General features: G+C 46.1%; 3 protein-coding genes across 4 annotated transcripts in view; 1 reads left to right on the forward strand and 2 right to left on the reverse strand.

The window, feature by feature from the left end:
- LOC131266657 (homeobox protein unc-62-like) overlaps nucleotides 1–3,183 on the forward strand; it is a 56,558-nt gene extending 53,375 nt beyond the window's left edge. The window contains exons 6-10 of the mRNA XM_058269257.1: nucleotides 20–289; nucleotides 370–454; nucleotides 548–1,194; nucleotides 1,312–1,377; nucleotides 1,456–3,183. Coding sequence (XP_058125240.1) covers nucleotides 20–289; nucleotides 370–454; nucleotides 548–1,194; nucleotides 1,312–1,377; nucleotides 1,456–1,536 — 1,149 coding nt within the window. The 3' untranslated portion in view covers nucleotides 1,537–3,183. The remainder of the gene's footprint in view (nucleotides 1–19; nucleotides 290–369; nucleotides 455–547; nucleotides 1,195–1,311; nucleotides 1,378–1,455) is intronic.
- Nucleotides 3,184–8,338: 5,155 nt separating this feature from the next.
- LOC131266654 (integrator complex subunit 14) lies at nucleotides 8,339–13,840 on the reverse strand. The gene is made up of 2 exons (XM_058269254.1): nucleotides 13,606–13,840; nucleotides 8,339–9,999 (listed from the first exon to the last, which is right to left on the reverse strand). Exons 1-2 carry the CDS (start codon nucleotides 13,798–13,800, stop codon nucleotides 8,347–8,349), a joined length of 1,848 nt encoding a protein of 615 aa, XP_058125237.1. The 5' UTR covers nucleotides 13,801–13,840; the 3' UTR covers nucleotides 8,339–8,346.
- Nucleotides 9,929–13,291, reverse strand: LOC131266647 (dnaJ homolog subfamily C member 2). 2 transcript variants are annotated; one of them, XM_058269246.1, is made up of 3 exons: nucleotides 12,519–13,291; nucleotides 11,011–12,449; nucleotides 9,929–10,881 (listed from the first exon to the last, which is right to left on the reverse strand). In XM_058269246.1, exons 1-3 carry the CDS (start codon nucleotides 12,863–12,865, stop codon nucleotides 10,622–10,624), a joined length of 2,046 nt encoding a protein of 681 aa, XP_058125229.1. In that variant the 5' UTR covers nucleotides 12,866–13,291; the 3' UTR covers nucleotides 9,929–10,621. The 2 variants fall into 2 exon arrangements, with proteins under 2 accessions (XP_058125229.1, XP_058125228.1); XM_058269245.1 differs by having other exon boundaries at nucleotides 9,935–12,449; nucleotides 12,519–13,288.
- Nucleotides 13,841–13,950: the final 110 nt, after the last annotated feature.

The following is a 13,950-nucleotide window of genomic DNA, read 5'->3' on the forward strand; positions in this document are numbered from 1 at the left end:
CTTCTCCTTTTTTCGACAGGCCTTTGTACAGCTACTAGAGAAGGAAAAGCGTCCACTGCTGACGAACAACAGCGAGCTGGATGGGCTTATGATAAAGGCACTGCAGGTCCTGCGAATACACCTGCTCGAGCTGGAAAAGGTGCAGGAGCTGTGTCGGGACTTTTGCACGCGCTACATTGCCTGCCTCCGGAGCAAAATGCAGTCGGAGAACCTGCTCCGCTCGGACTACGCCCTGGAGCACAACAACAACCTGTCGAACTCGAACAGCCCTATCAACAGTCCGGAGCAGGTTGGTTTCTATTGCGGTGCTTTTGCGAAGTCTGTGGGGATTTCAATGAAAACATATTCCCTATTTCATTCCCAACACAGGATCTCTCGGGGAGTGCACAAGGGTACTATCAGAACGCAGACTATCTGCAGGGAAGCGACACCAGCGAGTACAGCAATATGCAAGGTAAGAGTTCTTTCCAAATCTAGAGATTCGATTTTTCTGTTCTTTGGCTCGTGGTAGTAGTTCCAACTACTGTACTGTTCTATAATCTCCAAGGCAAACGAGATATGTTGAGCAGCGGACTTTGCAGTTCCGGCTCGCAACATCCTCTTCCATCGCCACAACCAGGATTGCTGCAAGAGCAATCGAATCCTTTACATCCTTTCCATCAACATCACCATCAAGTGCCATCCTCAGTCGCTACGTCCCTCGCAGATCTCCCCCATCCGGTGTCTCCAAATACATTGCTTCGTCCGTCCAGCGACCTGGTACCGGAAGAATCCGTCAACCTAGCAGCTTCCGTAGCACTCGGTTGTGGTGTTGCTATCCCGGGGCTTCCCAGTTTGGCAACGCTGGAAGCCGCCGGCCCTATGCTCGCCACTGCCGCAGCCGCTATGGCATTCCAGCACCAACAACATCAGCATCATCTGCATCAGCAGCAGCAGCAGCAACAGTATGAGCAAACCTTTGCCGGTACTACGCTCCCCGGTATGATCGGATGTCCGCCGGCGATCGCTCTTACCTCTCCGCTCGACGTGTACGCCGGGCAGCTTTCGCCCTGCGGTAGCTCCGATGAGCTCGACTCCGAGCTGGACTCACCGGACGGCGACGGAGATTCGTCCTCCGGGAAGCGCCAAAAACGGGGCATCCTCCCCAAGCATGCCACTAGCGTAATGCGGGCCTGGTTGTTTCAGCATCTAGTCGTTAGTATTTTTCCTTCAACGTGTATTTGCAATGTTTTCAACTAATGTTCATTTCCTCTTTCTTTTTTCTCTCTGCTTTCCTCTTTCCTAACCCCCTGAAACCGTCTGGCAAACCAGCATCCCTATCCTACTGAGGATGAGAAACGGGCCGTAGCAGCGCAAACCAACTTAACCTTGCTGCAGGTGAGTTTTACCATTTCCAAGGCCGTATTTAACACATCATCATTGACTCTTGTTTTCCATCGTTTGTCTTTCCCGCAGGTGAACAATTGGTTCATCAATGCTCGACGACGTATTTTGCTTCCGATGCTGGAGAATGCTTCCGATAACTCTGGCGAATAGGAGTTTCACCCCCGTTGTCTCGGAGAACAAAACCGCTCGAAGGATATTGCCAATGTCGATGTCGGCTGCGTTGAGCTCTTCCTGCATCACCAACTTTTGCGGCTTTCATCCCACAATCAAACCGTGGATCGAACGGATCGGCCTTCAATGCTTATCAATCCGAGCTAAAGGTAGACCCCTACCTATGGGAATAGTTTTACAAACAAAAACGGAAAACAAAAACCTGCCACGTGGTTACGCTGTGGCACTAAGGCGTTGTTCTGCAAACAATTGTTGTCCTATCGTATTGATTATGAAGCCCCCTACCCTGAAGGACGTGGTTTTTTTTAAAGTGTTTGCAAACACATGCACGGTGGAAACAAAGACTGATTGCATGGTAATGACTCGCAACAGCTGCTTCCTTGTGCCTCCAATCCTTCCAATCAACCAAACCAAACACAATTCCTAATCCTCCTACCCCGTTCCAAAGGGGGTCAGCTTTGTGGAGGGCGAGAAATTGCAGCAATCAATAGGTAAACAGTGCCATGCTTTGCAGTTCTGGATCCGAGCGAGAAGTGGTCAAAAAGGGTGGCCAACGCTTGTTCTCGTTGTGATTTGAATAGCGATGCAATTTATAAACAAATTGATCACCCCCCTCGGCAAAGGCGCCAACGACGATTGAAAGGACCATTCGTTGTTGAACAAGTGACTTTGGTCACACCACCGTCTACAGTTTTTTTTCCTGTGTTTTCTCGAATCGGAGTGTTATTAATTAACGCGAGTGCAAAGTGCTTGGTATCCTTTATTGGTTAATGCCATTAACTGGCTCATTTTCGTGGGACGAATTCGTGCGTGCCGATCGGCTATGATGAAGTCGGTGAATTGATTAATATTTATTACCTTCGTAATGAGCCACCGTAACAGTGAACTGAAGGATACGACGCTTTGGGCAAGCATCCAAACCCTCGGACGAGTGTTTGTTGTGGATTTTCATTTTTTCTCTCCTGCTATTTTTTGTGAGTGTTGGAAAGGTAACTTCCCCACTACCATACGTAACTCAATTAGGGGTGACGAAAAAAAACCCATGAAATCCCGGATAGTTCCTGGAAATCTGGAACTTGTTATGCGTGAACGCGGAAAAGATCCGTGTGTCCCACAAAACGTGGAATAGCAAATGAATTGTGCGTTAAAGTGGAGCTCGCAAACTGCAGCAGAAACGGAATGAAGAAAATAATCGGTGGCCGATTACATAAATAAATATCATTTGCATATATTTTAGGGGCCCTTGCGCGGAACGCGTGTTTGGTAACCCTGGTGAGGTGAAAATAATGCGCAAGGACAACACGTGCAGGTGAAAACTATTCTCAACAAACTCTAATGACGCTGATGGTAATTGAATGGCCACTGAGGGTTGGAAAAAAGGCTCGGAGAAACGGCGATGGTAATAGTAGATGGCAATATCCTTTACCAAAAAATGAAAAAAATATTGTATAGCGCTGGAAAGTGAAACCGTTCCGAGACGATTCTTCCTATACTACCGAATGATAGGATAAAATTAGAAAAAAAAACTGAATTCTAGATTTCTTCTAAGCCACACTTATTACTTCTTTAAAGTGATTGTACATGAAGATGGAAAGTTAAAGTTGTGGAGTGCAAGTAACGACGTAGGAACAAACTCAACAAAACAAAACCCAAGCCAAGTATACGTAGAAACTTTAAAATGATACGCAGCTATAACACAAATCGAAACGTTTTTTGTTTTATTTGGATAAGCAACAAACGAACAAAGTTACTTTTAAGTGTCATATGAGTTCTTTTCTAAGTTCAACAAAAGAAAAAACATACAACTGTGAAAGGATGAAACAAAGCAGATATACGTAACTAGCAAGTAAGAGCAAATTAGTTAAAAAACACACAAGAGATAATCTAAGAAAATTGAACTAGAAATCTAGGGACACCAGCTTACTCAAGAAAAGAAATACGTAAAACTGAAATACGTAAATTTTTTGCAAAAGCGCCGCCCTCCACTTGTTCCTGCTTGACTCACACTTACGGTCGGTCTTACCCGCTCCATCCGTTCTCTGGCCAGCATTGGCCAGGGGAGGGGAGAAGACCAGCGAACTAAAACTCAAACCGGCAGAGATGGGTATGAAATGGAAATCGATGCACGCTGCTATAAACGCGTAGAAGGACGTATGAAGTCTGTGATAATAGATTTATTTGATTTCCATATCGCCATTGAAACGAAATATTATGCTCTGAATGGAAACAGCAATGAAGACAAAAACATGTACCAGTAGTGTACGTGAATACCAATAGTAAATTAGGCGGCAAACTGAATGAGTGAACAGTGGTTTGAACTTGTCCCGCGGTTAGAACGCTTACACACCCGACATCGTTAAACTGTGTACATTGACCGATTTTCCTTCTGTGTTTCAACATACGTTTTGTTTAACTTAACAGCTTAAGTTGTAATACTAAAAGCGTTCGGTGTAGAAAAGAGAGTGCAACGGTGAAAAGTGCAACTAAAAAAAATCTTTCTTATACAATGATGATACGATGAACCTTAAGCTTAAATCAGAGCAAGGTACGATAAGATAAGTAAAGTAACTTGCATTGCAATAAGCAACTGAATCGCAACCAAACAGTCATCGAAGCAACTAAAGTATACCATATACGAAGTAAGCGACAAACGATAAAGTATACAAAAGAATCACAAAACTATGTTAAATTAAAATAATAGAGTTTTGAGGGAAGAAAAAACAAATACTTGCACAGTGAAAATAGCAAAAGAAAAGCAGGCCAACAAGTGTTACTCGTTTTTTTTTTTTTACTAGTGATACAACATACCAGTTTCAGTTTAGACCTACCAATACTCTTAGAAGAAAAGAAAACAAAAAAAAACTGAGTGGTTAATAAGTGTGAAAAGTGAAACTCAGTTGGCAAAACCCAAATACCATCGTTATTGCTGCGAAACTTGTATACGTAAAAAAGGAAACAAAGAACAAAGAATTCATATTGTGAGTGAGGCAAAACGACGTAATAATAGAAGGTAACAAATTTACGTTATTATTTTCTAACATTAACATATATCTACATACATATATATATTATATATACTCCTAGTAGTATAAGACTTTTACTACCATTTCCTAATACAAAGTAAGGGCAAAGGATGAGGGAAGAATTAAATCAGGGAAGGTGAAGGTAAAAATAAAGTCAATACACCATAGGAATGGAAACGTACACGGTGCCATCCTTCCTTCCTGCAGTGGTATACCATATGTTGCCGTGATTTCCGTGACCACATCCGGTTCTCCGTGGACCATGGATGGTTGTTAATTGCTTCCTGTAATAGAATTCGAGAGTTCCTTCGGGTAGTTTAACAAGTCCGGACCTTGTGCTACCTTACCGCCATTAAGAAAACAACTAAAGTATACAAAAGGATAAGGAGCGAATAATTCACAAAAGAGGCACCAAGTGGAATAAGAAGGACAAATCAATCGCTACAAACGACGCCGTCCTGGGTTATAGTAGCGGCATTTGACCAGGCAACGATAGGAAATATACTTGCGAAAGGTTTAGCTTCCAATCATGTTTTCCAATCAACCACTTTGGGGTCGTTCCGTCATTAACAGCGATGATCAGATTCTTCCAAAACAACAAGTTACCATATTTATAGTTCAGAGGGAAGAAATAGACAGAGTTCTTTTATTGTTAATTTCGTACGTTTCGTCCTTTTTGCGGACAGCTAGGCTTATATCTGGCTTTTCGTTTTCTGCTTGTAGTGAAATTTACTTTCGATTTTCAACCATTTCACGCTGGCATGCAATGAAGTATATCGCGTGACTCGAGCCACCAGCACGCAATGCAAGGACTTGTAATGAGTCCTTGAGACGCAACGTTTGGTATGTGTTGTTTTAATCCCATCCCACAACCTACAAGCTCTGGTTAGGTACGGTCACACGAGACGAACCTTTGATGGCGAACCTTTCGCACACTATTACAAACGAATGACAAAAAAAGGTTCGCCGAACCTTTTAGCGTTCACACGTAACGAATCTTTGATGTAGTTTCATTGATAGTTGGTAAGAATGAATCAAAGTAAGCATTGTAAACAAATGGGGAAATCGAACGGAACCTCAAAAAGGTTCGCGGCAAAGGTTCGTGCTATCCACCAAAATCGGTGAACCTTTTCTGCTCGAAAAAGGTTCGCGAATTCTGCTCGATTCACTAACACATTCAAGAAAAGGTTCGCCGAGCGTCCAAATTCGAGCAGGGTTCGTCTCGTGTGACCGTACCTGTTCATGTTGAAAGTGGTCGTATTGTATCCCTTTCTAAATTCTCAGCTGTTCGGGCCGATCGCGTGCCGGACACGTTGGGCGTTACGCTCCTGGGTTGAAAGCCCAAATGGAATTTAGCTCTAATTATATTTCTTCCGTGTACTGCCTTTAATTATCAACTGACCAAAGTCAATCATTTTCTCGTTAAGCCCTTCGGATTGTTTCTTTTTTTTTGCCAGGTTTTGATGGTTTTGTAATCCAAAATTTTAAAAAAGGATAGCATAACACTATAACGAAACAGCAAAGTCCGTGCCATTTAGAGAGAAAGAAGAAGAGATGCAATATACAAATTTACGAAAATATGTTTCGTAAATAGCGATTTTGTTCGTTTTTTTTATAAACACACAACTATTTTCAATCACAATTTAAGCGTTTTAAGCGTTTTACACCTCACCTAGCAACCCCGGCAGTGTACGTAGAACATCCAACAATGCTAGCCTACTGTATAGTATTTGATGTTGAATCGTCAAATCTCCAAATAGCAACACAAACGGGTTTAGTAAACAATTCGTGGCTTTCTAGGATCTATCAGAATGATAGCTAGCGTTTGTATGTTTGTAGTAGCGACGACCAGTTGAAAGGTACAGGATATAAGGTAGGCTAGCATTCTTGATGTTCTACGTACACTACCTGGGTTGCTAGGTGAGATGTAAAACGATGTAAATCTAGAGGCAAGTGAACGTTAAAAATCAATTTTTGACGAAAACCTTTTGCAATTTATTTTTTTGGTTAGCACATTAAAAACTGAAAAATACCATACACAAAATCGAGCAACTTGGCTTTGTCTTAATTTTAGAAAGCGAACACTAATTGCTTTGGACAGCAAACGCAACAACAGTAAAAACTACCTAAAATGATGTAAAATAGTTAAAATTAAAAAGGGAAGAGACCTGCCAATTCGGGAACGACGGTGCGGTGTTCTTTTATTGTTAATTTCGTACGTTTCGTCCTTTTTGCGGACAGCTAGGCTTATATCTGGCTTTTCGTTTTCTGCTTGTAGTGAAATTTACTTTCGATTTTCAACCATTTCACGCTGGCATGCAATGAAGTATATCGCGTGACTCGAGCCACCAGCACGCAATGCAAGGACTTGTAATGAGTCCTTGAGACGCAACGTTTGGTATGTGTTGTTTTAATCCCATCCCACAACCTACAAGCTCTGGTTCATGTTGAAAGTGGTCGTATTGTATCCCTTTCTAAATTCTCAGCTGTTCGGGCCGATCGCGTGCCGGACACGTTGGGCGTTACGCTCCTGGGTTGAAAGCCCAAATGGAATTTAGCTCTAATTATATTTCTTCCGTGTACTGCCTTTAATTATCAACTGACCAAAGTCAATCATTTTCTCGTTAAGCCCTTCGGATTGTTTCTTTTTTTTTGCCAGGTTTTGATGGTTTTGTAATCCAAAATTTTAAAAAAGGATAGCATAACACTATAACGAAACAGCAAAGTCCGTACCATTTAGAGAGAAAGAAGAAGAGATGCAATATACAAATTTACGAAAATATGTTTCGTAAATAGCGATTTTGTTCGTTTTTTTTATAAACACACAACTATTTTCAATCACAATTTAAGCGTTTTAAGCGTTTTACACCTCACCTAGCAACCCCGGCAGTGTACGTAGAACATCCAACAATGCTAGCCTACTGTATAGTATTTGATGTTGAATCGTCAAATCTCCAAATAGCAACACAAACGGGTTTAGTAAACAATTCGTGGCTTTCTAGGATCTATCAGAATGATAGCTAGCGTTTGTATGTTTGTAGTAGCGACGACCAGTTGAAAGGTACAGGATATAAGGTAGGCTAGCATTCTTGATGTTCTACGTACACTACCTGGGTTGCTAGGTGAGATGTAAAACGATGTAAATCTAGAGGCAAGTGAACGTTAAAAATCAATTTTTGACGAAAACCTTTTGCAATTTATTTTTTTGGTTAGCACATTAAAAACTGAAAAATACCATACACAAAATCGAACAACTTGGCTTTGTCTTAATTTTAGAAAGCGAACACTAATTGCTTTGGACAGCAAACGCAACAATAGTAAAAACTACCTAAAATGATGTAAAATAGTTAAAATTAAAAAAGGGAAGAGACCTGCCAATTCGGGAACGACGGTGCGGTGGTGTGGTGTGGATCGTTAGCGCAAACGAACAAGCAAATTATGCAGAATATACACACCCACAAAAGAAAATGTATACTAATATATATATTATTAATAAATTGAATGATTGATTGATTGAGGAAAGTAAAGAGGAAGACATCAAAGAGCACGTAACTGACTCTTAGCTAAAAAGAAAAAGGGAAAACAAACTTAAGCATCTCCCAGTGATGGGGGAGTGAAGCAGGGCGACAGGCTAAGAATAAATTACTTTAAAATTAACCCACTTTGAAGAAAAGTCGCACAAAAAAAACGAAAGAAATTAGTCACACAAAACACAGTTGCTTTTATTAATAGAAACGTTTTATTTGAACTACCAACGAACAGTCGCCTAGCCTAACTGGTTATACTGTGTCGGAAGTGCGTGGATAACGATTTTAAGATCGCGATTCGCGGGCCTGCGCAACTCCATGATGGCATGGGACAGCTGCATCGAGCAATCGGGGGATGCGCTCTGCGGAAGGGTGTTTATTTCCCGCTCGAAAATGTGTGCCAAGCCTTCGAGCAGTTCGATGAAGCCGAGCGATAGGGCCGCCCGCCGGATACGGTTCAGCTCCTTGTAGAAGTGTTGCGTCTTTTCCGGCAGCTTCTTCGCGTGCCGCAGCACCTTCTGGATGTCGGACTGCAGGCCGGCCTGGCGGATCCAGACGACGATGTTCTGCGAGTAGCTGCGCTTGTCCGCCTTGATCGGGAAGGAAGGGTTCTCGCCCGGCAGTGCGTCGTCGAGGGTTCCGAGGTAGCGAAGGTCACCCAACCATGGTACCACATCGTTACCGGGCGGCAGCACGTTCAGCATGAGGTTCCACTTTTTCTTCCCGTCCGCGTACGAGTAAATGAAGCCGTACCACGCGTCCCCTAGCAGAATGAGTGCGGCCATATTTTCCACCTTGAGCGCACCGTGCAGTAGCACGCAGACCGATTCCTCCATCCCGGCGACGCTATGCTGCTCGTCGGCGTGATGATGGTGCGCCGATTCACCGTCCGCTTTGCCGTAGAACGCTTTAATGTCCGTTTCAAGTCGCTCCTCGACCGTCGGCAGATTGCCCGCTCCATGTTTCCCACCCGACGACGGTCCCCCCTTTGCTTCGTCCGGATTCTGTGACGACGCTGTGTTCGGGCCGCTTCGAGGCAGTATCAGATGCCGACTGACCGACATCGGTGAGCCAATATCCGAAAGGCTAAGGAAACCACACACCTCCAACCGGCGAGACATAAGCTTCGTCGTTTCGGCACCCAGCACGTCCCGGGCGGTGTAAGGGAGTGGTGCCGGCCAGACGATGATGGGATCCTCAAGCCGGAAGTAGCCTCCACATCGCAATGTGGCTTCAAACTGGCGATAGTTGGTTTCGCACATCGTCTCAAACGCTTCCAGGGCGGATGCTTTCGTGAGCTGCGCCCGGAACGTGCCCGCCGTTCCATCGTCACATCCGTTGTCACCGGCGGAGACGGAATCGTCCATGGATGGCGCTTCGTCATGCCTCAGTCGCGGGATGAACAGCTGACCCTTCTGGCCACTGGAGTCCAGGAGCTGCTGGTAAAGCTTGGTGCCGCAGCGAAACGCAATGTCGGTGGCCATACTGCCCAAGCAAACGAACGACAGCTTGCTCGGGTAGGCGAATCCTACCCACTGATTGTCGGAGGGCTGTGGCGGAACGGGTACCACCACGCCGGCCCCCGTCGGGTCCTTGGCTCCCTCTGCTGTTGCTGCGGCCACTGCAGTGGCGCATGCGGCCTTATAGTTCTGGATGTTGATGATGGTGTTCTTCAGTGAACTCGGCCCCATACCGATTCCGCAGTCGGTGACGAAAATGATCTGGCAGTAGTTCTGGCTGCCCCAGTGCGACTTGAACGCGTTGTTCACCGCCACCAGGACGTTCTCCAGACTCGTCTTGTCGTAGTGCTCGATCTTGTGCAGCGCCTGCCGGATGGAGTCGTAGTCGCGCGTAAAATCCACCAACACTTCGTACAACGACGAATAGACGATCTATCGTTTTATCGAAAAACAAAAAAAATCAAATACAAATATGGGTTCGGTATGCCTCCTCTTTCGTAGACTTGGGCGACGCAATCTAAAACAGTTTGTGTTCGTTTTCGGTTGAAAGAGAGTTTCCGCAATGCCCGCAATTTCGATATCGAACGAAAATAAACACAGGGAGATTCGCGGCCAGTTCTTTCTAGCGATTGTGAGTTACACAGTTCGCGCTCTATCTTTCGCTTAAGCCACAACGACCACATTCTCGCCAAAACCCCCGGGTTTCTAAAGAAACAATTTTGATCAATGATTTGATGTACTTTAATGTCTGATAAAATTTATCAAGTTATTCCTAATTGGTTGGTCACGATGTGTTGTTTTTCTCGACTCGTCTTGCATTGTATGTGGGTGGTGGTGTTTCTTTTGTGTTTTCTTTTTGTTCTAAATGATGGACCAGGATACTAGAAGTATGTACATTTTACAGCATTACATTCTCGTCTAACATCATCGGTTTAGATCGAACGGAAATTCGAAACCAAGGAGGCTTTTTCTTTCACCTTCTCTCTTTCTCTTCCTCTATCTCTCGTTCTATCCTACCTATCTGTCACGCACGCACACAATTACTTCCGTTAAACTACTTGACCGCTTGCTGTGCTTCGCGCTTGGCGTTAACCAGATCAACCAGTTCCTTGACGCGCCGCATGCAATCCTTTTTCGTCCGGTTCGGTATACATTCCGCTATCCGGTCCCAACGATCCGGACCGCACGACACCGGGTACGTTTTGATGGCCTGCTCGAGCAGCGCTTGCTCTTCCTTGCTCCACACCCGGTTCGCCTCCTTTTCCTTTTTGCCTCCGGTTGTCGCAGCTGGTTTTCCTTCCGCTTCAGCGGTCACTGGTTTCTTGTCCGTGCTGGTTCCATTGACCAACGGAGCAGCAGCAGGTGGTGGCGTTTGCTGTTTGTCCTTTTGCTGCTGTTGTTTGTTATTGCGATTTTCTTTACCCTCTGTACCGTGTTCCGCACCGCCATGCTTCGCTCCACCGGTACCGTTCACCATGGGCTCCGGTTTCCCGCCACTGTTACCGTTCTGCTTGGCATTGGCCTTTGCCTTGTTGGCGGCCGCTTCGGCCTCCGCCTCCTTGGTGCTGATTTCGGAGTTGTCGATTATCTTGAGGTCCTTTTTCGTGCGCTCGAACGATTCGTACGCCTGCTGGTTCACCATGGTCTTAAGGTCACTCTTGGAAAAGTCGCCACTCTGCAGTTCCTTGGCCTTGCTGAGGATGTCTTTCGCGTAGAACTTTAAATCCCCCAGCCCGGTTCCGTGCTGATTCAGGTAGTTCGCTATCACGTCCCAGCGCGAGATCGTACCGGCCGGGAACAGATTGACAGCCTTGATCAGCAGTTGCACGTTGTCGTGCGACCACATGGCCTTCCGGTTGACCACCTTCAACCCGGTATTGTTAGGTATCGTCTCGCTCGACGCCGTCGTCCTCACCGTCGCCATTCGTTCCGCTTCCAGCTTCACCTCCAGCTCATCCAGTGCCTTCACAAACACATCGCGGCCACCCGCGACCAGCTCTTTGTTGAACTCCTGCAGCTCGAGCAGCTTGAAAGACTCGACCATTTTCTCGACACCCTCCAGATGCTTCAGGCGCTCCTTGTCGTCCTTAGCGTAGTAATCCTTGCCCTTGGCGGTGTCTCGTAGCAGTTTGCGTTCTTTTTTCAGTATCTTTTTCGTGCGCTCACGCTCGACCTGTATTAGCTCGATGCGCTTCTGTTCGGCTTCCTCCGCTTTAGCCTTGGCCGCGGCCGCTTCCTTAGCCACGCGCTCCTCCTCAGCCTTTTGCGCCTGGTAGGCGTTCTGTTTCGCACGCTTGGCTGCCAGCTTGCGTTCCTTTTCCTCCCGCTTGAAACGCACCACACGGGGATCGTTGTTGTACGCCAGATCGACGAGCGATCGAATGCGGGCCGATTCTTCCTTCTTGCGCTTCAGGCGGATCGCTTTGTTCTGCTTTTCGATCCAGCGCCGCTCCTCCCGATCCTGACCCTTTTCCTTGTCCTCCTCGTCAAGGTAGCTATACTCACGCCAACTCTGAAAGCTGTACCAGAAGTCGTAGAAATCGTCAACCCGCTCGCGGGGCGTATTGTCATCACCCAGCTGTGGCGCTTCCTTGCGCGATTCGTTCCAGCGTGCGTTACGCTTGAAAACGTCACGTAGCGAGCCGTAGAAATCTTTCTCAACCTCCGACTGCGTCGGGAGCGTGTCGTCAAACTCCGGATCGATCGAATCGAAGGCGCGCCGGTTCTTGAGCGTGCCCAGCGTTTCGTACGCCATCGTGATGCAGTGGAAGTAGTCATCGTCCTGCTTTACTTCCTCACCTAAGCCTTTCCGCTTGTCCGGGTGATGTTTCAATACTATCTTTCGGTATGCACGCTTAATGTCCTCGTCGGTCGCAGTAAACCTATGGAAGGAGATTGTAATGAATCACATGAACACAAACAAAGAAGCGCAGCGTGATGACAACACTCACCTCATACGCTTCAGACCAAGTACGGCATAGTGGTCCTGATTTTTCCAATCCTTCGGATCTAAACTTTTTAGGTAATCGATATCGACGGAAAACAGCTCCTCGAACAGTGCCTCAGGGTCCACAACTGCCGTGGTTGCCGGGTCCGGCAGTTGGCCGGAAGCGATCAGTTCATCCTTCGTCGGAGGACACGTCGGGTGGATCGGTTGCGTTTCGTGCAGGTACTGCAAGTATTCGACACCGTCGCTCCATTTCGCTCCAATGGTGCTGCGACGCACGTCGTAATTTGTTCGCAAGGCAACGGTTAGCACGGAAGGCGAGGGTCGTTTGCTGCTGTCACTGGCTGCCATGGTTGATGCGTGCGTTTGGGTTCTTTTTCTTCACGCTCTTTATGTAACACCTGGGCCAAGCTTGGCTCGTGCTGTCGCTTGTTTCACGTCCCCCGAAACCCCTTCCTCAACTATTTTCACAGCCGCAATTCGATGGTACCGATCGGCACCCTAACCTCAAACACGTGGAAGGAACGGACCGAGGTGGAAGGCGACACTTCTCACACTGTGCACAGCAGCGACGGTAAAACAAAGTCCACTGTTCATTGCCTCCCGGAAAACAGGGAAAATCACTTTCACTCGTGTGCCGTGCTGACGAAGACTTATTATTTTTCCGATCCCGCAATTATCAGAAGCATACTTCTTACTGCAAGACCAGCACACACGGTCTCGACCGACGGAATTTCGACGTTTGACACAGATGCCGAGCAGCTCTACGGTCTTCGGAGCGCAAATATCTTCTTCTTTCTTCCTTCTTGCTCTCGCCTGTCTGTCTTTTGACAGTTCGCACGTTTGCCAGGGCTGCCAACATGAGCAGATGGTTCTGCGCGCCAAACAGATGATTTCGATCGTTCGCTCGAAACGGGATGTCAATGCTAAGCCTTTACCTTTAAGCTCTCGAACCCTATTCTAAAACGAATGCTTTCACCGTCCTTCTTCTTCGTGTTCTTCACCTTGCACTTTCTCTCTTTCAATCGAAAACAAACCTCCGATAAATGAATGTAAACAAACGTTTCAGGATACTGATTTTCGGTACTTACCAGCGATACGAATTCCAATTTGGCATGTTTGGTTAGGTAGTCAAGAATGTAATTTATACCCTTCACCGCCACCTGATGGTATGTGAGGGTATTTTCCGAAGCTCCGCCATCTCCGCTGGTACCGGCGGTCTTTGATTGGTGTGGAATGGGACGTGTCATCGACAATGAAACGTCCAGGGCAATAACAGTCGGCATCGCAGGACAACAATACTACTTTCGAAGCAATTAAATATGGGGAAGTTTTGCTAGTGGAAATGAAACAAAAATTGGTAGCTATGTTTTGTGGCAAACAATCCTTCGCAGAAGCGGTTTAGTCGACTGACAGCTGTCATAGTTTCTGGGAAA

The sequence above is a fragment of the Anopheles coustani genome, chromosome 2 (assembly GCF_943734705.1).
Source record: "Anopheles coustani chromosome 2, idAnoCousDA_361_x.2, whole genome shotgun sequence".
NCBI lineage: Eukaryota > Metazoa > Arthropoda > Insecta > Diptera > Culicidae > Anopheles > Anopheles coustani.